Source organism: Mesocricetus auratus, unplaced genomic scaffold (genome assembly GCF_017639785.1).
Source record: "Mesocricetus auratus isolate SY011 unplaced genomic scaffold, BCM_Maur_2.0 Super-Scaffold_100024, whole genome shotgun sequence".
Classification (NCBI taxonomy): Eukaryota; Metazoa; Chordata; class Mammalia; order Rodentia; family Cricetidae; genus Mesocricetus; species Mesocricetus auratus.
In genome coordinates this window covers 19,390,835-19,416,103 of record NW_024429205.1, presented here as the reverse complement: position 1 = coordinate 19,416,103, position 25,269 = coordinate 19,390,835, and the positions used below count along the sequence as shown (strand labels likewise).

Below are 25,269 nucleotides of genomic sequence, written 5' to 3'. Positions count from 1 at the left end.
CCTGTCATCCCTGAGGGGGTCGGCGGGGTGCGGGTGGCGATGCACCGCTGTCCCTCGCGCAAGGGCCGCGCCAGGCTCTTGTTCCCCGCCCCGCGGCCCCGCCCCTTGCCCCACCCCAGCCGGGAGACCTAGCCCCGGCCGCAGCGCAGCGGCCGCAGCAACATCAGTCTCGCCGCCGCTGCTCCGCCCCAACCCCTTCTGTTTTTCTCCCATTCTCCGGTGGTGGCGGCGGCGGGGAAGGCGCAGGAGAGGCAGCAGCAGCCAGCTGTGTCTGCAATGAATGATCCTCCAGCCGGAGGGGAGGACTCCAGGTGAGCCTCTGCCCTCGGGGGGACCGGGATTCCCTGACCGCCCAGGTCCCGCATCCCCCGCCATGGCTCCCTAGGGGAAAAGAAAAAGGAGGAGGAAAAGACAGCTCTGCCGCCCACCCCCATCACATTTTCCTCTTCCTTTATCTCATTGTTGCCGAAGCTGTTTACCGTAGCGCTCCCTCTTGCCCCAGTATGGGGCGGGTTCCAGGCACTGCCCTTCGGCAGGAGCTGCTGGCGCGGTTGCCTGGGGATTCTGCCTAATTCTACCTCTCCAGTCCGTGCACTGAAAGCCGTGGAGAGCTGTGGAGGCCTGGACTGCAGCAGCCTCTGGGCCAACTCCCTGCATCCGCACCCTGGGAGGCTGCATGCGGATTGAAGAGCGGTGTCTGGGGGCTGGGCCAGCCTGGCTGATCCGGACCTAGGAGCAGGACAGGAGGACCTCCCAGGCTTCAGAGCGGCCCATCTGGAAGGACAGAGCCGCAAGATGGCCAGTAAGACCAAGGCCAGCGAGGCCCTGAAGGTGGTGGCCCGGTGCCGCCCCCTCAGTAGGAAGGAGGAGGCAGCAGGCCATGAGCAGATTCTGACCATGGACGTGAAACTGGGCCAGGTGACTCTGCGAAACCCCCGCGCGGCACCCGGGGAACTGCCCAAGACCTTCACCTTTGATGCTGTGTATGATGCTAGCTCCAAGCAGGCCGATCTGTATGATGAAACCGTGAGGCCCCTGATAGACTCAGTGCTTCAGGGTTTCAATGGCACCGTGTTTGCCTATGGCCAGACGGGCACCGGCAAGACCTACACTATGCAGGGGACCTGGGTGGAGCCAGAGCTCCGCGGGGTTATCCCCAATGCTTTTGAGCACATCTTCACCCACATCTCCCGCTCCCAGAACCAGCAGTACCTGGTTCGTGCCTCCTACTTGGAGATCTACCAGGAGGAGATCCGAGACCTGCTATCCAAAGAGCCAGGCAAGAGGCTAGAGTTGAAGGAGAATCCCGAGACAGGGGTCTATATCAAGGACCTCTCCTCATTTGTCACCAAGAATGTCAAGGAGATTGAGCACGTGATGAACCTGGGGAACCAGACTCGGGCCGTGGGCAGCACCCACATGAATGAGGTCAGCTCCAGGTCCCATGCCATATTTGTCATCACGGTGGAGTGCAGTGAGCGTGGGTCCGATGGCCAAGACCATATCCGAGTAGGCAAGCTTAACCTGGTAGACCTGGCTGGCAGTGAGAGGCAGAACAAGGCAGGTCCTACCACAACTGGAGGGCCAGCCGCACAGCCGGCAGCTGGTGGTGGCGGCGGAGGTGGCGGTGGTAGTGGTGGAGGCAGCAGCGGAGAGAGGCCTAAGGAAGCCTCTAAGATCAATCTGTCTCTGTCTGCTCTGGGCAATGTGATTGCTGCTCTGGCCGGCAACAGGAGCACCCACATCCCCTACCGGGACTCCAAACTGACCCGGCTGCTCCAGGACTCACTGGGGGGCAACGCCAAGACCATCATGGTGGCCACACTGGGTCCAGCTTCTCACAGCTACGACGAGAGCCTCTCCACCCTGCGCTTCGCAAACCGAGCCAAGAACATCAAGAACAAACCCCGGGTGAATGAGGACCCCAAGGACACGCTGCTGAGGGAATTCCAGGAAGAGATCGCCCGCTTGAAGGCCCAGCTGGAGAAGAAGGGGATGCTGGGTAAGCGACCTCGGAGGAAGAGCAGCCGCAGAAAGAAGGCTGTGTCCGCCCCAGCGGGTTACCCGGAGGGGCCAGTGATTGAGGCCTGGGTGGCCGAAGAAGAAGATGCCAACAACAACAATCGCCACCCACCCCAGCCCGTTCTGGAGTCCGGGTTGGAGAAGAACATGGAGAATTACCTGCAGGAACAGAAGGAGCGGCTGGAGGAGGAGAAGGCCGCCATCCAGGACGACCGCAGCCTCGTGAGTGAGGAGAAACAGAAGCTTCTAGAAGAGAAGGAGAAGATGCTGGAGGATCTGCGGAGGGAGCAGCAGGCCACAGAGTTGCTTGCAGCCAAGTACAAGGTAAGGACCCCAGAGGATGAGAGGTCCCCACGAGGATTTTTGATGGGTAGATTTTCTTTCCTTTGACGGTCTGTGTGTTGGCCTGAAGTGGGGTACCCCATCTTAGGACCACTGATAACTGTCCCAGGGCAGCCAAGCAAAGCACGGTGATAGTAGGTAGGCAAGCACACTTACATGCATGCACACACACCAAGCAGAGTGGGCAGGGTCTTGAACCAGTGGACTTGAGATGGTCTGACCTGCTGCTGCCCATCTCTCCAAATGGCCCCAGGATTGGTCAGGTCTACGAGAATCCCATGCAAGACTCCCCTCCTGTGAGTGTGGCTTCCCATTCCTTATAGCCTCCTCCCCTGATACTCGTTCCCCCTCCCCCCCAGTTGTCTTCAGACCTCACATCATATTAATAGTAGCTGGTGTTCAGATAGCACGTCACAGTTTACAAAATACCCAAGTTTCGCCTCACCTTGTCTCATCTTCACAGGAGCCTTTAACGCAGTGGCTTCTAATCCCCATCTTAGGGATGAGGAATTAAGGCTCAGGCTCCGACAGTGGCAGGGCCGAGGTTCCCTTCTTTGGAGCTGCAGAGCTGAGCTGCATACCTTTAGTTTTCAGTAGCAAGGCCAGACCATGAGGGTGAGAGAACCCTGCTTCCTATGGAAATGACCCATTGGATGACACAGTGCCAGGCCTGCCCCTGGTGACGTTAGGAAGGAGACTCAGAGTGCCGTGTAGGAAGTAGGATGGAGACAGAACTGGGCTCTGTCCCAGAGACTGAGGGTCTACGCCTCTTAGGCAACAGCTCATTGAGTGACTGGCTGTGCTTTTCTCTTTTCTTCTTATCTCCATTTCCCTTTGTATAAAGTAGGATACTAGCCTGGGGGATCACTGAGTTTCTTCCAATCTGATAATTCTACGGCCCATATTAATCTGAGAAAAAAGAACATAGCATTTGTTCAGCCCTCGTGTCAGTCATGTCCAATTCCCCCATTGTCCTGAGAATTGTCAGGGCTTCAACATCCTTCCTGAGCTGACCACTTCCGAGAGAACCTCTGACCTGTTAAATTTCTTCCTACTCCTTTTTTCTTCTTCTTTGTAAATAGAATCTCATGTAGTCTAGGCTGGCCTAGAACTGTGTATCTGAGGGTGACCTTGAACTAATTATCTTCCTGCCTCCATCTCCTGATTGCTGGGATTACAAGCAAGTCCCATCACCGTGCATGGTTTTGTGCACAGTCGGAGATCAACCCCAGAGTTTAGTGCATGCTAGATAAACATCTACCAACTGCACTGCATCCCCAGCTGCTTGTTAAATTTCTGTGCTGTAGATGTCACAACCCAGTGTTCCAGGCATTTCCGGATCCCTGGAGCCGTCAACACTGGGGTTGGAGGAAAAATATGGAGAATCATGAACTTGCTTGGAAGATCAAACACTCGTTTCTTATTTCTTCTTAGGAGTGTGGGCTAGGAATGAGGAGGCCCAGCCCACAGCCAGTGGAAGGGTGACGACTGAGCTGTGTGCATTGTCTGTGTACTAGGATATGCTGCTGCACCAGGGGCTGTGGCCTTGCGTGTTTAATATTTAATTCACTCCTGGAGAAGCTCAACCAGGGCTATACTGAGCTGCTTCCTCAAGGGAAGGATCAGGGTCTGGTACCTGGGAGATGCAGGCTATTAAAGGCAAGGCTGCTAGTCCAGCCTTGTCTATCAGGGAGAGAATCTAACATGCAGGGTGGTGTTATTGAGTGGAAAATTCTATCTGGCCCATCAGTCATTGATTTCTCTTCCAAGGTATCCCTTACCCTGCTAAGTGGGGAGAAAGTGAAGATGGGTATTTCAAATGTTCTTGTTGGGAACTGACTGGTATCTTTCCATAAGATTTTTGTGTCTAAGGCAGTGTAAGAACACAGGTAATGGGATAGTCAGGAAATCAGGGTGGAGTTGTGCATAGTGGCAGGCAGCTGGAGTCCCAATGTCTTGTAAGACTGAGGCAGAATAGTTCAAGCCCAGGAGTCGAGGCCAATCTGGGCAACATGATGAGAACCTGTTTTGAAAATAAACACACAAGCGGCTCAGTCGATGGACTGATCAATTCAAAGACCTGGGTGGCCAGAACTGGAATTCCTGTCCTAGGAACCCAATGCAACGTTATAATCTTATTGTTGGCAGGGGCCTTGGGATAACAGTGTATGACTGCTTCAGGGTCACACAGGTGGCCTGAGCAGAGCCCAGCCTGTTCATGCTCAGTCTAGCCTCTTTCCATTGTTGTTTGCATTCCTGGTGAAATAATTTGGCTTTTCTCTTTCCTTATTAGTATATATTCGTTATATACAATTTTTCATTAGGACACTTTTATACATGTGTACAATGTATTTTGATTATTTTCACCCCTTACACCCTCTCTTGTTCCCCTCCTACTTCCAGTGATCCCCTTACTCTTTCTAATCAATACCTCTTCTGCTTTTCATGTGTGTATGTGTGTGTGTGTGTGTGTGTGTGTGTGTGTGTGTGTCTGTCTGTCTGTCTGTCTGTCTGTCTGTCTGTGTCTGTCCCAGTGAGTTTCATGAAGGTTGCTTACAAGACCATGGGCACCTTACCAGTATCTAGACCACTGTATGGGAGGAGGGTGTCTTCCTCCTTGAGTAACCATTAAATATATGAAAGTAATTTTTTTTTGTTTTTTGTTTTTTATGAGACAGGGTTTCTCTGTATTGTTTTGGAGGCTGTCGGTCCAGCCCGGCCTCGAACTCACAGAGATCTGCCTGTCTCTGCCTCCAGAGTGCTGGGATTAAAGGCGTGCGCCACCACCGCCCGGCAAAGGTAATTTTTAAAGGGATATTTATTACGTGTACATGTGTGCCTGAGTGATGTGCACCATATCAAAAGAGAGCATTGGATCCCCTGGAACTTGGGATGCAGGAAGTTGTGAGGCATCGTGTGGGTACTGAGAACCGAACCTGAGCACTCTAGATGAGCAGTAAGCACTCTTAACCACGAGACCGTTACCCCTGCTCAGGCAATTTGGTTTTATGTAACACTATAACAGTATGATCTTACTCCTTCAACTATCCATAGTCATGGACACTGTTTCTATTTGGCAGCTCCGCAAACCCAGGCTGGGGAGATGTTGGCTGGTCTATGAATCTGGTTAAGTGGCAGACCCAGTACCAGAATTCAGGTCTTCTGATGTCCCCAGCTCTGTGTTCTTTTCATGTCACCCAAGATTTCTCCATGCTTGCTCCCTGTTCAACGCTGGGCAAAGGCTTTTTCTTCTCTGAGTCTTGGGTCCCTGTCAGTTAATGAGAAACAGAAGCTTGACATAGATCCCGGAGGAGTGGGTGAGGTGGCCATTAGGCACTGGTTATCAGATGTAAACTGAGCAGCCTGGGAAGTTCCAGGAGAGGAATGAATACATATGCTGTGATTTCTGAAACATCCTGCCCAGGATAATCAGCAGGGACCAAGGCCAGAATGGAACCCAGGCAGAGGACCCAACCTTCCTGTGCTGCCCCTAGGGGATAGCCAGGTTCAGCAGGCAGGGTTGTTGGAAACATTTTGACAGCTCCTTAGGGAGCCATAGGATAGTTATAACATCCAGACCCACCTCTTTCCCAGGGTTGCACTGACGATGAAATGAGATCATTATTGCATGGGGGCATTTGAAATAGGTTGAAAACATTGAAATGAATGGAGGGCATTAGCAGCCACAGGGTGCCTTGTGTCTGCCAAGCAGGGGTCCAAGACTGACATCTTTGTTGTTAGTTTAACTCTTTCCTTACCCTGCTTTCCTGTGTGCATTGTCACCTTAAGAGCCTGGGAGCTTTCCTGTCTCCATCTGCAGCTAACTCTTCCCCACTTTCTGAGTTAGCCGTCTTCTGCACTTCTCCCTCTCTGCCCCCTGCCATTCCTCTGCTTCAGTTCCTGCCACCCCACCCCGGCCAGCTCAGTGCAGCTGCGTCGACCCAGTGCCCTCATTCGGTGTCTGACTCATCTTCTTCCAGTCTGTGTTGTCTGCTTTCCCTGCCTGCCACCCTCAAGGCTCCTGATTCTCTTTGTTCTCTGGATGTGCGCAGATGCCATTCCTGTCTTCTCTGAATCTCTCTCTTTAAAAAAAAATCTCTCCTTTGACTTTTACCACATTTACTTTGGGCCTCAGAACGTTGAGAGTACAGATGGCGTGAGTTTGTGATGTGACCGGCGCCCTGTGTACCATTAATCATTAGCAAGCCACATACTTAGGTCATATCTCCAGGGGCCAGGGGACTTGACAGCAATCTCATCCCATGAAGTAGGAGGAATAAATAATATTACAGACTCACAGTGCAAAGGCTCAGCTCTCTGTAACCCCACATACACTGGTGAGTACGTGTAGAGGAAGCCCGCTCCGGTCAAATTTAACCGTGCAAGAAAATTTGCAAGTGATTGCTTTATTTATTTATTTTTTGGTTTTTTTCGAGACAGGGTTTCTCTGTGGCTTTGGAGGCTGTCCTGGAACTCGCTCGGTAGACCAGGCTGGTCTCGAACTCACAGAGATCCGCCTGCCTCTGCCTCCCGAGTGCTGGGATTAAAGGCGTGCGCCACCAACGCCCGGCTGTGATTGCTTTATTTTAAAGCTAACTTTTTTTTTTGAGAGGTTGGTATTGATTTCACAAACTTTGAAAGGAAGCTGTTTGAGGTAGACAGGACACAAAACCCAGGCTGAAATGGAAGAGAGGCATCTGTAACATTGAGGTGATTCTGCAGGAAGCAGGTCTACAGAGTGAGGAGCAGGGACTCTGGCTGGAGCCCAGCTCTCTCTGTCTGTGGTGGGTTCAGAAAAGAAACCCTCAGAAACAGCCACCAAAGCCAGAGGGATGAGATCACCACACGGAGGACAAATCTAACTGAATATTCATTGTCCCCTTTGCGGGTTCCTCTTCTGCCTCCTATGTGGGAGAATGAGCCTTATTCACATATCTGGTTAGCAGACAGGAAGTTTCAACCAAAGCATTAACACTCTCAGCAATAATAATGAGGTTTATTAAGATCTGCTTTATGCTAACTATATGCAAATATGCAAATAGGCTCCTCCCAGGAAATGTATTGTCATTGCTCCCATTTTAGCTTACTTCTTTGTTGATTGAGCCCAGGGCTTTGGAGATACTAGGCAATCATTAAACTGCTGAGCTACATTCTAAACCTATTTTATTTTTAGTTAGATTTTTTTTTCCTGAACTGTAAATTGAACCTAGCACCTTCCTTGTTTATGCAAGGAAAGCAGTCTGCCACTGAGCAATATCCCTCACATAATACAAGTAACTTTTTTTTTCGAGACAGGGTTTCTCTGAAGTTTTGGAGGTTGTCTTGGAACTCGCTCTGTAGACCAGGCTGGCCTCAAATTCACAGAGATCCACCTGCCTCTGCTTTCCTAATGCTGGGATTAAAGGTGTGCGCCACCAACGCCTGGCTACAAATAACTTTTTAAAATTATTATTATCTTGTTTGTTTTTGAGAGGTTCTGCTGTGTGGTGCTGACTGATCAGGAACTTGATAAGTAGAGCAGATTGGCCTTGAGCTCAAAGAGATCAGCCTGCCTGTATCTCTCAAGTCCTGGAAATAAAATTGTGCACCACCATGCCCAGCAAAACTATTATTGCGTTTTTTTGTTTTTGTTTTTGTTTTTTTTCATGTGCATTCATGTTTTGCCTGCATGTGTTTCTGTGAAAGTGTCAGATCCCCTGAAAACAGACAGCTGTGAACTTCCATGTGGTTGCTGGGAATTGAACTCTGGTCCTCTGGATGAGCAGGCTCTCAATCACTGAGCCATCTCCCCACCCCCTGCTTTTTTTTAATTTAATTTAATTTTACTATTTTGTGTGTGTATGGCTGTGTACCACAGGCTTTCAGTGCACTGGAGGCCAGAAGCTGTTGAATCCTCTGGAACTGGATTTATGGAGAGTTGTGAGCCACCATATGGGTGCTGGCACTCAAATCTGGGTCCTCTGCTGCACCATCTCTCCACCCCCCAAACTACTATTGCTAGTACGCTTGTATTAGTAATACCCTTGCTATGTCGCTCAGGCTAGCCTCCAACTTCCAAGCGTCTTGTTTCGATGTCCTGAATTCTGGAAATGTAATCGTGAATCACTATGCCTGCTTTCAAGAACCGCTTGACAGAATCCACGTGTCTTAAGTATCAGTTTGGTGGCCGGGCGGTGGCAGAGTATCCCTTTAATCCTAGCACTCTGGAAGCAGAGACTAGTGGATCTCTATGAGTTCCAGGTCAGCCTGGTCATCAGAGTGAGTTCTAGGACTACACAGTGAAACACTGTCTCAAAAAACAAAACAAAACAAAACAAAATAGTGAGTGTGGGTTTCAGATTTAGCTTAGTTGATAGAGTACTTACTTAGCATGCCTGAAACCAGGGATACAATCCCCTGCACTACCAGCCTTGGCAGCACAAGCCTGTAATCCTAGCACTCAAGAGGTAGAAGCAGGAAGATCAAGTGTTCAAGGTCATCCTATGCTACATAGCAAGTTGCTAGCCAGCCTGTGCTATGTGAGCCCCACCCCCTTATAAAACAAGCAACTTACTGGGTGGCCTTAGTGGTGATGGTCTTATGGGTGAGTACTAGTCCCCAAACTAAATTGATCTGAATGTCAAACATATGCACCACTATTATGTGTTAATTGCTCCTTGATACAGAAATAAGCTCTATCTGGAAATGGAGCCCAATGGTAGAATAGTTGCTGAATTTGTCACCGTCCAAACAGGACTGGACACCACCCCAGAAACTCCCCTAATAACCTGGAGAGTGTCTTCTTTCCCAAAGCTGATCCGGTTTCAAACACGTGTTCTCAAGGACATCAGGCCCATGCAGACACTGGAGGATTACAGGCTTAGTTGACAGAGCTGTGTGCTCTGTCCTGGAACTCACTCTGTAGGCCAGGCTAGTCTTGAACTCAGAGGCCCTCCTGCCTCTGCCTCCTGAGTACTGGGGGTCAGGGCATGCACCGTCACCACCCAGCTTGTCCAGAGCATTCTGTAATGTAAAAGTCTGACCAGTGGGAAGCCAGCACTTGGGAGGTAGAGGCAGGACACTGCCTATGACCCTTCATCAGAACATGAGGGCATGTGGTTCAGTGGCAGAGCTTTGCCGGTCTTGTCCCAGGTCCTGAGTTTGATCTAAAGATGTGAAAAAGAGGATATTTTTTGAGAATGGGTCATAAATAGCCCAGACTCTCAGGGAGCTTGCTCTGAAGTCAAGGATGACCATGAATTTCTGATCCTCCTGCCTCTACTTAGCACTGGGCTCTCAGACTTGCACTTTCATACCCAATTTATCTGGTGCTGGGGATTGGACCCAGGACTTAATTAATGCTGCATAAGCACTCTACGAATTCAGCTACATCCATAGTCCCTGTCTGGTTTGTTTGTTTTGTTATTTTTTTCAGACTGGCCTTGAATAACTGATCTTCCTGCCTTTATATCCCAGTGATGGATTTAAAGGTGTGTACCTTTAAATGGCTGACAATAATTAAAAAATTTTTTTAATTTTAAAAATGACTTGACCAGTGGGAAATATATGCAAGGTTAATTCATTTCCATCTGCAATTTGGGCTTCAGGCTCTGATGAAGCTCTGGAGGCCCTTTGGTTAGTTCAGGTTTCTCAGCTCTGTGCTGGCTGGAGGGTGTGCTACTAGCATCGATGCCTTTGGGCCTTCCAGCCCCAGAAACATGGAATTAGATGAAGTGGCTGTGATAATGTTCTCATTGTGTTCTGAGGACCCAGAGCAAAGGGCTGGAATTCAGATCAAGAAGAGCACTTTGCTCTTGACTCTGCCCTGCCAGCCATTGTGTCCTCCCTGGGGCAATTCGTTTGTAGCTGCAGAGCCGCGTGCCAAGTGTGTGTGGACAGGAGAATGGCCTGTCTCTCCTTAGTAAACTGCTGTGTGGGTGGAAAAGACCAACCTCCACCCTCAAGGCTTGTACGACACTTGCACTTATGGTTTGGATCTAAAATTTTTGCTTATTTATTCACCTTTTGTTTGTTTGTTTGTTTGTTTTTCTAGACAGGGTTTTTCTGTGTAGCCTTGGCTACCCTGGAACTCATAGAGATCCGCCTGCCTCTGCCTCCTGAGTGCTGGGATTAAAGACGGGTGCCACCATACCCCACTATTATTATTCACCTTTTGATGCTGGAAAATGAAGCCAAGTCCTCACACATGCTAAACTATGCTCTATCTCTAAACTCCTGCAATGTTTTAAAATTATTTACTTCTACCTTTTTTAATTTTATGTGCATTGGTGTTTTTGCCTGCATGTATGTAAGGGTATTGGATTCCTTGGAACTGGAGTTACAGACAGTTGTAAGCTGGGAATTGAACCTGGGTCCTCTGGAAGACCAGTCAGTGGCCTTAACCTCTGAGCCATCTCTCCAGCTCCTGGAACTTTTAATATCCCAAGAAAGGTCTGGACAGTAAATGCCTGCCAGTCAGAATAAACAGATACTGTCCAGTTGTCTTTTTCTTGCCAGATTTCATTCATTCATTCACTTGTTTGTTTGGTCTTTTGAGGCTGGGTGTTGAGTATCTGTTTGTGGCTGAGGATGACCCTGAACTTCCCATCCCTTTGCCCCCACATCTAAAGTACGGGGGTTATATACATGCACCATGGTGTCTGCTTACTTCTGACTTTGTTTAAGACAGGGTCTCATGTTTTCTAACCTAGGTAGCCTGGAACTCACTATGCATTTGAGGCTAGCTTTGAACTCCTGATCCTCCTGCCTCCATCTTCAGAATACGAGCTCCTACATATTCCAAACAAAAACTACAGGGCCTGGCTTGAGCTGTTTCTGTTGCACTAGGTAATTGTCAGATGTGCTTTTTCTTTCCTTCCTTCCTTCCTTCCTTCCTTCCTTCCTTCCTTCCTTCCTTCCTTCCTTCCTTTCTTTCTGTCTTATCTTTTTGTTTTTTTCTTTTGAGACAGGGTTTCGCTGTGTAACTTTGGAGCCTATCCTGACACTGGCTCTGAAGACCAGGCTGGCCTCGAACTTACAGAGATCCACCTGCCTCTGCCTCCTGAGTGCTGGGATCAAAGGCGTGCACCACGAACGCCTGACCTTCTTTCCTTTTTTCTTTTTAAAGATTTATTTATTTATTACATATACAGTGTTCTGTCTACACACCAGAAGAGGGCACCAGATTGAATTGTAGATGGTTGTGAGCCACCATGTGGTTGCTGGGAATTGACCTCAAGACCTCTGGAAGAGCAGTCAGTGCTCTTAACCTCTGAGTCATCTCTCCAGCCCCTCTTTTTTTTTTTTAAGACTTATTTCATGTGCATTGGTTTTTTTTTTTTTTTTTTTTTGCCTGCATGTATGTTTGTGTGAGGGTGTCAGATCTCCTAGAACTGGAGTTACAGACAGTTGTGAGTTGCCATGTGGGTGCTGGGAATTGAACCTGGGTCTTCTGGAAGAGCAGCCAATGCCCTTAACCACTGGGACATCTCTCTAGCCATTTATTTATGTATTTATTTATTTGTCTATCTTTTTTTTTCAGGACAGGGTTTCTTTGTGTAACAGTTCTGGCTGTCCTGGAATTCACTTTGTAGACCAGGTTGGTCTCAAACTCTCAGAGATCCTCCTGCCTCTGTCTCCCAAGTGCTGGGACTAAAGGCATGCACCACCAATGTGTCCTCCCTGGGCAAATTCTTACTTTTTCCTTTCTTTTTTTTTTTTTTTTTTTTTTTGGTTTTTATGAGACAGGGTTTCTCTGTATTATTTTGGAGGCTGTCGGTCCAGCCCGGCCTCGAACTCACAGAGATCTGCCTGCCTCTACCTCCCGAGTGCTGGGATTAAAGGCATGCGCCACCACCGCCCGGCCACTTTTCCTTTCTTTATCTGGCTCACAGGAAGATGCTGACGGCAATAGCAGTAATAAAGCAGCCGCCCTTTTTCCTTGTGTGCTTAGTGCAAACACTGATACATTCTTCACATGCATTGTTTTGTTCCGGTCTCACAGCAGCACCATGAAGCAGTGCTGGTCCAATTCCCATGTGACAAGTAAGGACACTGAACTTATCACATGCCTCGGACATAGTAGTTCCAGAATTATGAGGCTGTGACTAACTGGCACCATAGTATGTGACCTTCCCCTCTACACTGCAGCACATCTGGTCAAGTTAATGCCAGATCCCTCACTAACAGGTCCCTGAGGGAGCTCCCGTCTCCTGGGATGCTTAATCATCTCGGTCCTTCCATATGATGCAAACCTGTACTTGTAACCAACTCATCACCACCAATTCATATAATCAGATCTTTAAAAAAATAGTTTTTAAGCCAGGCGGGGGTGGCGCACGCCTTTGATCCCAGCACTCAGGAGGCAGAGGCAGGCAGGTCTCCGTGAGTTCAAGACCAGCCTGGTCTACAAAAGCTAGTTCCAGGACAGCCTCCAAAGCCACAGAGAAACCTTGTCTCAAAAAAAAGGAAATAGTTTTTATACATAGCCAGGCAATGGTGGCTCATGCCCTTAATTCCAGCACTTAGGAGTTAGAAGCAAGCAGATCTTAGTGAGTTCGAGGCCAACCTGGTCTACAGAGTGAGTTCCAGGACAGCCAGGGCTGTTTCACAGAGAAACCCTGTCACAAAAAACAAACAAGCAAACAAACAAAAAAGGATGACAGAAAAAGAATAGATTTTAGCCAATCTCATTGCCAAAACTGTCCTAAAACTTGCTCTGTAGCCCAGGCTGGCCTTGATCTTGAGCCCTCCCACCTCAACCTCCAAGCCTTGCTACTTTTTACCTTTTTTAAAAAACAGAAATGACAATATTTTGTTTAGTAAGTTATTTAGTCTTTCTCTTTTGGGACAATAGTGGGGATTGAACCTAAGGTCTCGTCCATATGAGACAAATGTTGTATCACTAAACTGCAACTGTAGCCCTTACATTTCATTTGAAACAGGGTCTTGCTAAATAATCTAGGTTGAGATGAGCAGTGGTGACGCAGGCCTTTAGTCCCAGCACTTGGGAGGGAGAGGCAGGCAGATCTCTGTGAGTTTGAGGCCAGCTTGGTCTACAAAGCTACACAGAGAAACCCTGTCTTAAAAGAAAAAAATCTAGGTTGGCCTGTAACTCACTGTATAGCCCAGGCTGGACCGTGTGATACTCTTGCTTCCCTCTTCCACAATGAGACTATAGGTGTGTGGCACCACACTCAGCTTATTCATTGCTTTTGTTTGCTTTGTTTTGCCGTGCTGGGCATTGAGTGCAGGACCATGTTCACTACAGTGCTGGGCAGACAATTTATATCTCAGCTTAGACTCCACACAGAAAGAAAGGGAGCCAGATATGGTGGCTCACACCTGTAAGCCCAGTATTTGAAATGCAAATGCAGTAGGAACAGGAGTTCAAGGGCAGCCATGGCTACATAGGCAGTTTGGGGCCAGGTTGGGCTACATGAGACCCTATCTTTAAAAATAAAGTGTTAGCCGGTGGCACACGCCTTTAATCCCAGCACTCGGGAGGCAGAGGCAGGCGGATCTCTGTGAGTTCAAGGCCAGCCTGGTCTACAGAGCGAGTTCCAGGACAGCCTCCAAAGCCACAGAGAAACCCTGTCTCGAAAAACCAAAATATAAATAAATAAATAAATAAAAATAAAGTGTTAACCCATCCTGATAACAAAGGCTGTAATCCCAGCTACTCAAGAGATGGCTCGAGGTTAAGAGTGCTCACCGCTTCTGCTCAGTTCCCAGCACCCACACGGCGGCTCACAACCATCTGAAACTCCGGTTCTAGGGGTTCAGTGCCCTCTTCTGGCCTCTTCAGGCTCTTGCATGGACTTTCAGGTTACACACACACACACAAACAATTAAAAACGAAAACACTGAAACAAAGAACTAAAATTCAAAGCTCACCCGGGTACAGAGTGAGTTCAAAGTCAACCTGGACAACTTGTGAAACTGTCCCAACATAAAAAGGGAAAAAGACTAGGGTTACAGCTGAGTTATAATAAAGTGATTGCCTAGGAAGAATGAAGGTTCAAACCCAGTACCACCCCCCAAAAGTGTGTGTGTGTGTGTGTCTGTGTGAGAGAGAGTGTTTGTGTGTGTCTGTGTGAGTGTGTCTGTGTGTGTGAGACAGAGAGTGTGTGTATCTCTGTGAGTGTGTGTGTCTATGTGTGTCTACGTGTGTGAAAGTGTGTGTGAGTGTGTGTGTGAGAGTGTGTGTCTGTGTGAGTGTGTGTGAGAGAGTGTGTGTGTCTGTGTGAGTGTGTGTGTCTATGTATGAGAGAGTGTGTGAGTGTGTGTCTATGTGTGTGTGAGTGTGTGTCTATGTGTGTGTGTGTGAGTGTGTGTCTATGTGTGTGTGTGAGTGTGTGTGTCCTGGTAGGATGATTCACTTAAAAGTAGTAAATACTTTAGAGAAATCAGGGGTTGCAGTAATATTCAATGGATTTAGTTACTGATAATCCTGTGACTTGTACACATCTCTTTGTCTCCTAAGGAATGTAAGAAACAGTCTAATCAGTAGTGTGCATCACTTGCTGATGAGCCTTGTCAACAGAGAGTCAGGGTCAGGGTCAGACAGCCTGGTGAGCAGAGAGTGATAGAGGAGTGTGACTGAGCCTGGGCTGGGAGCCTGGAGTGTCTGTCACCTGGAATGACCCACCCTTCTGAGCTCTGCACATCCTCTGTCAAAGGCAGGTTAGTCAGTCAGTGCACATCCTTAGATTTCTTCCATCCTGAGGAGCTGGTGTTCTGTCTCCTGGATTTGCGTCCTAGGTGTTGGAGGGAACCTTCTAGAAAGCTACAAATACAGGAGGTAAACAGTGGAGGCAGTGGGATGGTCCAGCCAGTGTGTGACCTGAGTTCTATCTCCAGGTCCCATGGGGTAGAAGGAGAGAACCAACTCCCACAAGGTGTCCTCCAAGTCCTCCAAAAGCACACAGGCACACGCACACACACACACGCACACACACACACACACACGATAAATAAGTATAGTTTTTTTTTTTTTGAGACAAGGTCTTTCTATGTTATCCCTGGCTGCCTTGGAACTGTTTTGTGGATCAGGCTGGCCTCAACCTTGAAAAACTCATCTGCCAGCCGGGCGTTGGTGTCGCACACCTTTAATCCCAGCACTCGGGAGGCAGAGGCAGGCGGATCTCTGTGAGTTCGAGACCAGCCTGGACTACCGAGTGAGTTCCAGGACAGCCTCCAAAGCCACAGAGAAACCCTGTCTCGAAAAAACCAAAAAAGAAAAAAGAAAAACTCATCTGCCTCTGTCCCCTGAGTGCTGAGATTAAAGGCAGACACTACCATGCCCTGAATAACTTTTTTTTTTTTTGGAGAGGAAAATAGTGGAGAAAGATTGAGGTGCAGATTAGCCAGGATGCTGGTGCTCTGCCCACTGAAGGCAACAGGCCCACCTCTTTCTTAGTGCTCTTCTCTCCTGGAAGGAGCACTTCCATGCACACCCAGCTCGATACACTCCCTGGCCGATGTTTTTCCCAATCTCTAATTTCTCTTTTTGCTAATTTGAGTATTCCTGGCACTTGAAACATCAGTCATTTGCGTTGCATTTTGAGCCATTCGCAGAACAGACTGAGAGGTAATGTCCTGGTTTCTGTCCCCAGGGCAGAGGACCACTGAAAATAGCACTATTCATCTAAAAATAGATCTATTCACTCCCTCCCCTTCATCTCTCCTTTCTTCTTCCCTTATTGCTGACTCCTCAAGACCTACAATCAGGGAGCCTGAAAAGATGAAATAGGTCTGTGACGGTAGGAATGGCGATCTGTATTAGGAATTGGAAGCAGGGCTGTTGAGCTGGGTTTTTGGTTTGATCCTTTGCAGTGAGATTGCATCCCAGTGGCATAGTCAGTCAGTGAGTTACCATAATGTTTCATCATGTTTGATTTTATTTATTTATTTATTTTGTGCTTCGAAGGCTTTGTTAGACAATTGCGCTACCAAATGGACTACACTCCTACATAGTCATTTATGAAACACTTCTCAATCTGTTGCCCAACTGCTCTCTTTTTTATTTATTTATTTATTTATTTGAGACAGGGTTTCTCTGTGTAATAACCCTAGCTGTCCTGGAACTAGCTCTGTAGACCAAGCTGGCCTCAAACTCACGGAGATTCTCCTGCCTCTGCCTCTGCTTCCCTAGTGCTGGGATTAAAGGTTAAAGGTGTTTGCCACCACTGCCTGGTTTCCAATTGCTCTTCTTCTTCTTTTTTTTTTTTTTTTTCTTTTTGGTTTTTCGAGACAGGGTTTCTCTGTTTTGTTTTTTGGACCATGTCCTGGAATCAATTGCTCTTCTTTAACCAGAGCCTGCAAGAAAGTGAGTGTTCTGGCTCCGACTTTACCGTTAGAACCTCTGAAGGACAGAGGTCTGACACCGCAGATGTCGTAACAGGTGGCAGAGCGTACGAGGAAACAAACTCGTGTGCCCAGCACTCTTCATTTTCCTAGTACAGATCCTGGAAATGAACCCCTCCCCTTGAGCATTCCAGGGTTCAGCCTCTTCAGGACTGGCTGTTCAGGGGTTGAAGGACCCTTTCACAGGGATCACGTAAGACTACTGGAAAACATAGATATTTACATTACAATTCATAACAGTAGCAAAATACAGTTATGAGATAGCAACTATAATCATTTTATGGTTGGGGGTCACTATAACATGAGGGACTGTATTAAAGGGTCGCAGCGTTAGGGACGCTGAGAGCCACTGCTCTAGTACTCTAATGATAGAGAACCTTCCAGAGCATGTGGATAAGAGCTCTCTAACCAGCCCTCATTCCAGAGGCCCCAGAAGAGCTCCACACAGGCAAAAGCTATCACGGCTTGGAGAGAACTCAATGGTGCCCCGAGCTTTCCTGATGGCTCTGGAGTCAGCAAAGATACAAATATCGAATGTGGCTTCTTTCCACACACTGCTGACCTGAAGCCAGTGGGTAGCCAAGGAACAGAGATAAGAGCACTGCACTTGGAGTCAGGTTAGTGTCCAGATAGTATCCTTCTGTCTGCCTCTACAATCATGGATAAGTCTGAGCCTTAGTTTTCTTATGTGTCAAGTGGAGACCACAAGCTTAATATCAGCTCATAGGGCTCTTGTGATGATTGTATAGGATGATTAAGTTGAAAAAGACCTGGTCCCAGGGACAGTGAGATAGATTAGTGGGTGAAATGCCACTCCTGATTCTCCAGGGCCCACATGGTGGCAAAGAAAACTGACTCCTTTACATGCGAGTTGTCATTCCCTGCCCACTAATAAATACACGTAGGTTTTTAAGAGAGACCCAGTCTAGCCGCAGACATAGGGCAAGATGCCGCTGAGACTCTAGTCTTCTGCAGACTGCCATAGAGTAGCTGGCAGTAACAGGCCAAAGCTGGTTTGCCTTTTCTATTCTTGGATTTTCTGTTCTTGGAAAATCGCACTTAATGGTATCCTCCCCACAGATTGATTGATTGGTCAGACCTGACTATCTCACCCCTAGCAGCACTGGGGGCTCCTATCTATTTCCTCTGGTCGGTTGATATCTGTCTATCATCTATCTACCTATCTATCTATCTATCTATCTATCTATCTATCTATCATCTATCTCTATCTATCATCTCTCTATCTATCATCTATCATCTATCTGTCTATCTCAGAATGTCTATAGTAATGTGTCACCATGCCTGGTTTATGCGATGCTGGGGATAAAACTCAAGGCCTCTTGTATGCTAGGCAAGCACTCTACCAATGGATGGAAATCCCCCAGCCTCCCTCTCTCCTTACTCCCCTCCCTTCCTTCCAGTGAAATCTCACTATGCAGCACAGACTGGCCTTGAACTATGGTCTTCCTGCCTGAACCTTCCAAACACTAGGATCACAGCTGTGTGCCTCCGGGTCTAGTTCAACCTCTAGTTTTATATTCTGGTTGTTCCCAGAAGTGACCTCTGAGAATTCCTTGTGTCTACAAGCTGACATAGTCCTGTGGAGATCCTGACTGTTATTAGTTGTACAGCTGCTGGCCTGCTTCTCATACCCCAAGCCGAAGACTTAATCAAATTGGGAAATGACTTGAAGAGTTCAGAGTTCTGTGCATTAACAGGAGTTATGCACATAGATTCCTTCCTTAGGAGACACCAGACTTGGATGGCTCCATTCCTGGGCCTCTATGTCCTGTCTCTAAAGCATGGAGGTCTGTGGCAATGGCTCCCAAGGTCTACTTGGTCACCGCTCCCCTCTCTCAGGAATCAGACCATGGCACCCTGGAGCTTCCAACCAGATCTGCTCCACCCCCAGGGCCTTTTGTTGGCCTTTTACTCGAACTGGGACATATTTAACTTCCCCATAGCAGCAAACAGTCCTGTCCCAGGCCCCACCCACCGACACTCTTGCTCAGAAAGATCACAAAGGAAGCATTGACCAGAGCAGCTGAGATCTCCAGGGAACTTTTCCTTGGGACCAGGACCCCGTATTACGGGCCCTCTGCCCTCAACACCCAGCTTGAATTGGTCCTTCCACTTTCGACAGATGAGGGCTAAGGACGGATTTCTAAGGCAAAGGAAGACATGAGTCAGCTGTCCTCAGAAGGGACAGAAAAGAAAAAAGACAAGAACAAGGAGCTGGTGTGTGACCCGGTTCAGAGTGTGGGAGTAAAATAGCTCGGGCTAAGATGGGGAGGAGGGGGGTCGAGGACCTTGCACCTGGACCCCATCTGATTTCACGCCAGAACCAGCCCCTCTCCTAACACAAGGCTGGGCTTGTCTGCCAGGCGTGGTAAACACTGAGGGTTTGGGTAAGTGTGCAAGACTTACTTATCAAGGAAATGATAATGCGGATTCAGTTGTCACTCAGCTTGGGCAGAACCAGCTGAGCAGAGGGGCACAGATGGAATGGAATGGGGTGGAAATGGGAAGTTAGTCACCATTCAGGATATCTTTTCCAGTCAGCAGGAGGGGTCTTGAAGCAATTTTGGTCCAAGAAGGAATCCTAAGAGGAAGCAGGCTGGGACTCATGCCATGGTGATTGCAGGAGGATGGCTGGGGTTTGAGGGACTCCGTCTTGGTGGATGCTTTAGATGCCAGGCTTGACTACCAGCTCAGATTCTGTTTGACAATGTACAGACGGGATAAAGTCCTAGATATAGGAAGATGGAAGCTGGGTAAACCATTATGTTATATATCAAAAGTCTGTGTGTTCAAGCCAGGTGGTGGTGGTGCCCGCCTTTAATCCCAGCACTCAGGAGGCAGAGGCAGGTGGATCTCTGTGAGTTCAAGGCCAGCCCAGTCTACAAAGTGAGTTCCAGGACAGGCTCAAAGCTACACAGAGAAACCCTGTCTAGAAAAACAAAACAAAACAAAAAATAAAAGTAACAAAAAGCAAACAACAAAAAGTCCATGTGTTCACCTAACAGTCACCCTCAGCTGAGCATCATAAAACATGCCTGAATGGCAGAAGGACCATAAAAGTTCCAGTACAGCCTAGTCTATATAGTAAGTTCCAGGTCAGTCTTGGATACATAGCAAGACCTTGCCTCAAAAACAAAACAAGCCAGGTGATGGTGGCGCACACCTTTAATCCCAGCACTGGGGAGGCAGAGGGAGGAGGATCTCTATGAGTTTGAGGCAGGGCTGGACCATCAGCCTCCAAAACAATACAGAGAAACCCTGTCTCGTAAAATAAAAAACAAAAAAAGTATCCCCAAGCAGCATGAAAAAGTAGTTGAGAAAGGAGAGGTTGGGCCTTGATTGATATCACCAGGATGTCATGGAGAATATAAAAGGGAACCTAAACATGGAGGTGCTTGCCTGTAATCCAAGCACATGGAAAATAAGCAGAAAAACGGGACATTTAGAGCCATTCTCAACTATATATCAAGTTGGATGCCTACTTGGGCTACATTCAATCCTAATCCTGCTTGAGAAAAAAAACACGTGATTATTTAATTAAATGAGGAGGCTCACTTTTTTTCTTTTTCCAAAACAGGGTTCCTCTATATAGCCCTGGCTGTCCTGGAACTCACTCTGGAGACCAGGCTGGCCTCCAACTCACAGATATCCTCCTGCCTCTGCTTCCTGAGTGCTGGAATTAAAAGTGTGCACCACCACCACCCAACTTCATTTGTTTGTTTTTGTGGCTGGGTCTCATTTAGCCCAAGATGACTTTAACCTTGAACTATGTTCCACAAAGCTGGTCTTGAACTCCCCATCTTCCTTCTCCCATCTCCCAAGTGCTGGCGTTGATAGGCATGCCACATTGCCCAGGCAGTCCTCCCTTCAGGTGCCATAAAAGCTGCTGCTTTTGAAATCTCACGGGTGTACCTGGATTGGATGGGAAAGTCGGAGAGCTCCCTTCTCACATCCGTTTTATATTATATCCTGTCTGGGCCTGTCCTCTTAATCTTCCTTTGTCTTCGAAGCCCAAGGATGGATCCCATTTTTCCATCTCTTAAGTAGCCCTGAGACGGCCTTTGCTGCCCTTCTCTGGCTCTCCTGTCTCCTTTGAGTCTCCGGAGATTCAGATTGGAACTGTACACCGTACTCCAGATTCACCTGCAACGTGGTTCTCTGCAAGGGGATAATTCGTTTCCTTTTGTTTCCGAAAAGCCTTCCCGAAGGTCCTTGGCCCACTGCTATTGAACTTTTTAGCGGTGGCAGGATATTAAGCCAGTGTCTTTTGGGAACAGTAGAGAATTTCTCCCTTCGCTGTCCTGTCTTATTCTGGTTCATAATGCCTTGCCCACAGCTATCATCTCATGAGCAGAGTGAGGATCACATTCCTCTCAAATGGAAAACTTGTAACAGAAGCTCACCTACCCGACTCTTATTAAGTTTAAGGGTTTTTTTTCCCCTGCCCGCTCACATTGTTCCTTATTAACCTAGAATGATTTGGGGTGTCTGTGAAATTGAACATTTAGTCAGTACATGCTTCCTCATACAATTTTTGTTGTCGTTTATTTCTTTTTTGTTTTTTTGAGACAGGGTTTCTCTGTGTAATAGGCCCGGCTGTCCTGGAACTCGTTCTGTAGACCAAGCTGGCCTCCAACTCACAGAGATCTGCCTGCCTCTGCCTTCTGAGTGCTGAGATTAAAGGGGTACGCCACCAACGCTCGGCTTCCTTGAACAGTTTTTAAGAGAGATCAGTCCTGCCATCGCACACTTAGGCATTTTTCCACTCAGAGAAATGCCTGTTTCCTTCCCTGTGAGTGAGCACTTTGCCTTTCTTCATCCCAACCCATGCAATGCTGAATAACCTCTGATGTACAACCTCGGGGAGGGGCAGGGGCACATTTTAATATCTTAAGTCCTGGCCACTGACTTCCCTAATGCTGCAGTAATTTTGTCCCACTTTGGAAGAACTCCCAGAGGCTAGTCAGTCACGATCTTCTGTTGCTGAAAACATGTTATTTTTCCTGTAGCTGGTCCCATTTCCTAGTCTTCACCACAGGGACACATAAGTCGACTGGGGACCTAGGGAAATACAGACTCGTGTGTGTGTGTGTGTGTGTGTGTGTGTGTGTGTGTGTGTGTGTGTGTGAGAGAGAGAGAGAGAGAGAGAGAGAGAGAGAGAGAGAGAGAGAGAGAGAGAGAGAGCTCATGTACACACATGCTTACACAAAATATGCAAGCTTGTGTGAGCCTATGGAAGCCAGAGGTTGACATTGGCATCTTCCTCTATCTTTTTTTTTTTTTTTTCTCAAACAAGCTCTTAGTGAGCCTGGAGCTTGGTGAATCTAGCTTGGCTGGCCAGCAAGTCCCAGGACCTTCCTGTCTCCATCACCCCTCTCAGCACTGTTGATCTAAACTCAGATTACTTACACTTACACAGCAAACCCCTTACCCTCCAAACCACATCCCCAGACCCAGAAAATGCAGATTCTGAGTCACTGTGTCAAGGTGGTTTGCTATGTTCCCAGGTGATTCCAGTGGGCAGCAAAATTTGAGAAGTGTTGCCTTTTTGTTCAGTGGCAAAGAGTAAAGGATGCTAGAATTACATAAAATGCTGAGGGAAATCTAAAGACTCAGGCTGGAATGGACAATGTGCCAGATGTGGAGACTGGACCAAATGCTAGGCCTTTGAGGATGGGCCACCCAGATGTTAGAGTCCTCAGGGTTATGTGTTTGTCTGCATGTATGTCTATGTAAGAGTGCCAGTTCCCCTGGACAAGGAGTTACACACAGTTGCAAGCGCCATGTGGGTGCTGGGAATCAAACCTGGGTCCTCTGGAAGAGCAGTCAGTGCTCTTGACCTCTGAGCCATCTCTCCAGCCCTAGAGGGAATATTTCTAATATGGGGGAACTGTAGGAATGCACCCTGGTTATGGCGGCGGTCTGAACAAGCAGCTTCGGAGGAATCAATGACAATTTCCTAAGCTGTTCCTGCGGGGTCTTGCAGGATGAGTAGCAGTTTTCCAGGTAGCTGTGGGGTGGGGAGAAGAGAATGTGGTACTCCCCACTGTGGGGAGTAGAGGCCCATTGGATAATTGAGCAGGGAAGTGGTTTAGACTTGTGGTTTTGGAGGATGAATGATGGAAGAGGAAACTAAGGCTGCAGGAGCCTATGGGTGTCTGGGCAAGTCTTAGGGATTTCAGTGAGGTCAGTAGGCATCAGTAAGGTCAAAAAGGGGACAGTGGTGTAAATTGCAATAAGAAGCATTTAATGGCTGGACAGTAGTGGTGCACGCCTTTATTCCCAGCACGAGGGAGGCAGAGGCAGGCGGATCTCTGTGAGTTCGAGGCCTGGCTGGACGGACAGCCTCCAAAACAATACAGAGAAACCCTGTCTCGTAAAACCAAAAAAAAAAAAAAAGAAGCATTTGATGATGATATTTGATGGCTGGCCATTTATCTGGGTGAGTGAGGTAAAAGGCTGTGCTGAGCAAGCTGCCAAGGGCACCAGATTTCAGGGTTGCATTAGTTATAACCTTGAACGGAGAGGAGTCGAGTGAAGTATGTGACATAGTGGTGGCATACATGGTAAGGCAATTATCCAGGGGTGCGAGGGCTCCGGTGTGGCATCAAGGCTAGCCAGTCCCCCCATAGCTCCCTCCTTTGTCTTTGTGACTGCATGGGGCTTATGTGAGGTTCCTGCCTCTCCAGCCGGCCTGGCTTTGCTCAGTGTCCACTGCGGTATTGCACAAGCCAACCTCTGACCTCCCCACAACGCCCTTTAACCCCTGTCCTGCTCTGATCCCAACGATGTGACGCTCACAGGCAGCTGCCCACTCCCCCAGCCTGGCAGCACCCTCAGCCCTGAGAGCCCTCAGATGTGACAGCTGGTTCCACTAGGAAAAATTCCAGTGGGGAGACAGCCAATTTCTTCCAGTGGCTCAAGGTGATGTCAGCCTTCAGGAGGCCAGCGGTGAAATCAGAGTAGTTGTCTGCCCTGGAAGAGTGCCCTCTTATTGGCAATAATGACAATGCATTTTATGGAGTCTGGCTTTGTACAACTCCATTATCGTGTTCCAGAAGCCCCACTGAAGGCATTGATGGTGTGGGGGCCTTCACATAGCATGGAGCTCTCAGTGAGGCTAGGGGTATGGTATTTGGATCTCTCCTCTGTTATTTTCTAACTTGATGGTCCAAGAATAGAGGCAGGGGATTGGCTTTTTCCTTCAGCTTAGTGAGCCGAGCAGGTTGTGTCTAAAGCTCATGCAGCCTCTGGGGCCTCATTTTGTCCCCTGTTGCTGGGAAATCTCTTCCCTTGGGTTGTTCTGATTTCCTCAGCAGCCCAAGATTAGACCAAGGTTTCCTGCTACCCCAGTGATGAGCTGTCTTCCTGAGTCAGGAACCACACAGTACAAGGGCTGGGCTGCCCAGTGAGTGCCGTCTCTCCTCCTGCTGCTGCCATCTGGGGCTTGGTTGCCAGGAATAGATTGCCACCCACCTTCCTCACAGGCATGGTGACCCAGCCGTTCCTTCGTTTCCATGGCAAAGAGATCAGGTGCCTTATATCCCCAAAGGGGTTCCCTCTTTTTCATCCTTAAGGATCCTTCCTGTCCACAATGGTAGCTTTGTGCTATGGCTCCAGGGGCTGGAGGGGGAAACTCAGTTCCCACCGACAAGGCTACGTCCATTATGTCCATTCCTAGAAGGATCGCAGGGAAGGGCAGCAGAGTGTCTGCTCTGTGGTCATTGGAGTGGACTTGTGGAGCTCAGGAGTTCAAGGTTACCCTTGGCTATGTTTCAAGAAGGAAAGGGAAGGAGGAGGGGGGAAGAGGGACAGAGAGAGGATCTCTTAAGTTGTCAACTGACATGATGACACATACCTGCAATCCCAACACTCAGGTGGTAGAAACAGGACTGCCACAAGTTCTATCCTAGCCTGATCTACATACAGGCTAACCTGATCTACATAATAAGTTCTGGCTAGCCAACACTGCACAGTGAGATCCTTTCTCAAAAAAAACAAACAAACAAACAAACAAAAAACAATCAAACCAATAAAGCTATGTGTGGTGAATCACACTTATAATCCAGCATTGGTCACCGTCTACTGCATAGAAGGTTTGAGGCTAGTCTGGACTACATGCGACACTGTGACCAGCAAACAAACAAACAAAAATCCCAAGTTGGGATGTCAGTCCCTTCTCTGAACCCCATTGTGTCCTCAGGCCATGGAAAGCAAGCTGCTGATCGGGGGAAGGAACATCATGGATCACACCAATGAGCAACAGAAGATGCTAGAACTGAAGCGGCAGGAGATTGCTGAGCAGGTAAGGACGCTAGGCTTCAGGTTCCCTGAGGCATGTCACCTTGAGGTCATGTGTGGGGCAGGCTGAACTGAGAATCCTGGAATTAGAATTAGCTGAGAACCCAAGCTAAGTCACTTGGACTCCATGGGTCTCCCAGCTCAGTGTCTTCTCTTTGGATGAGAGGAAGAGGTGGCTCTCCGTGCTGTTAGCCTCCACGAGACCCCTGGTATTAACTCCCAGGCCCTCCATTGCTG

At 48.2% G+C, this 25,269-nt stretch overlaps 1 protein-coding gene across 1 annotated transcript in view; it reads left to right on the top strand.

The window, feature by feature from the left end:
- Kif3c (kinesin family member 3C) overlaps positions 1 to 25,269 on the top strand; it is a 38,716-nt gene continuing 13,447 nt past the window's right edge. The window contains exons 1-2 of the mRNA XM_005079114.4: positions 1 to 2,346; positions 24,935 to 25,036. Of these exons, the coding sequence (XP_005079171.1) occupies positions 796 to 2,346; positions 24,935 to 25,036 (1,653 nt within the window). The 5' untranslated portion in view covers positions 1 to 795. The remainder of the gene's footprint in view (positions 2,347 to 24,934; positions 25,037 to 25,269) is intronic.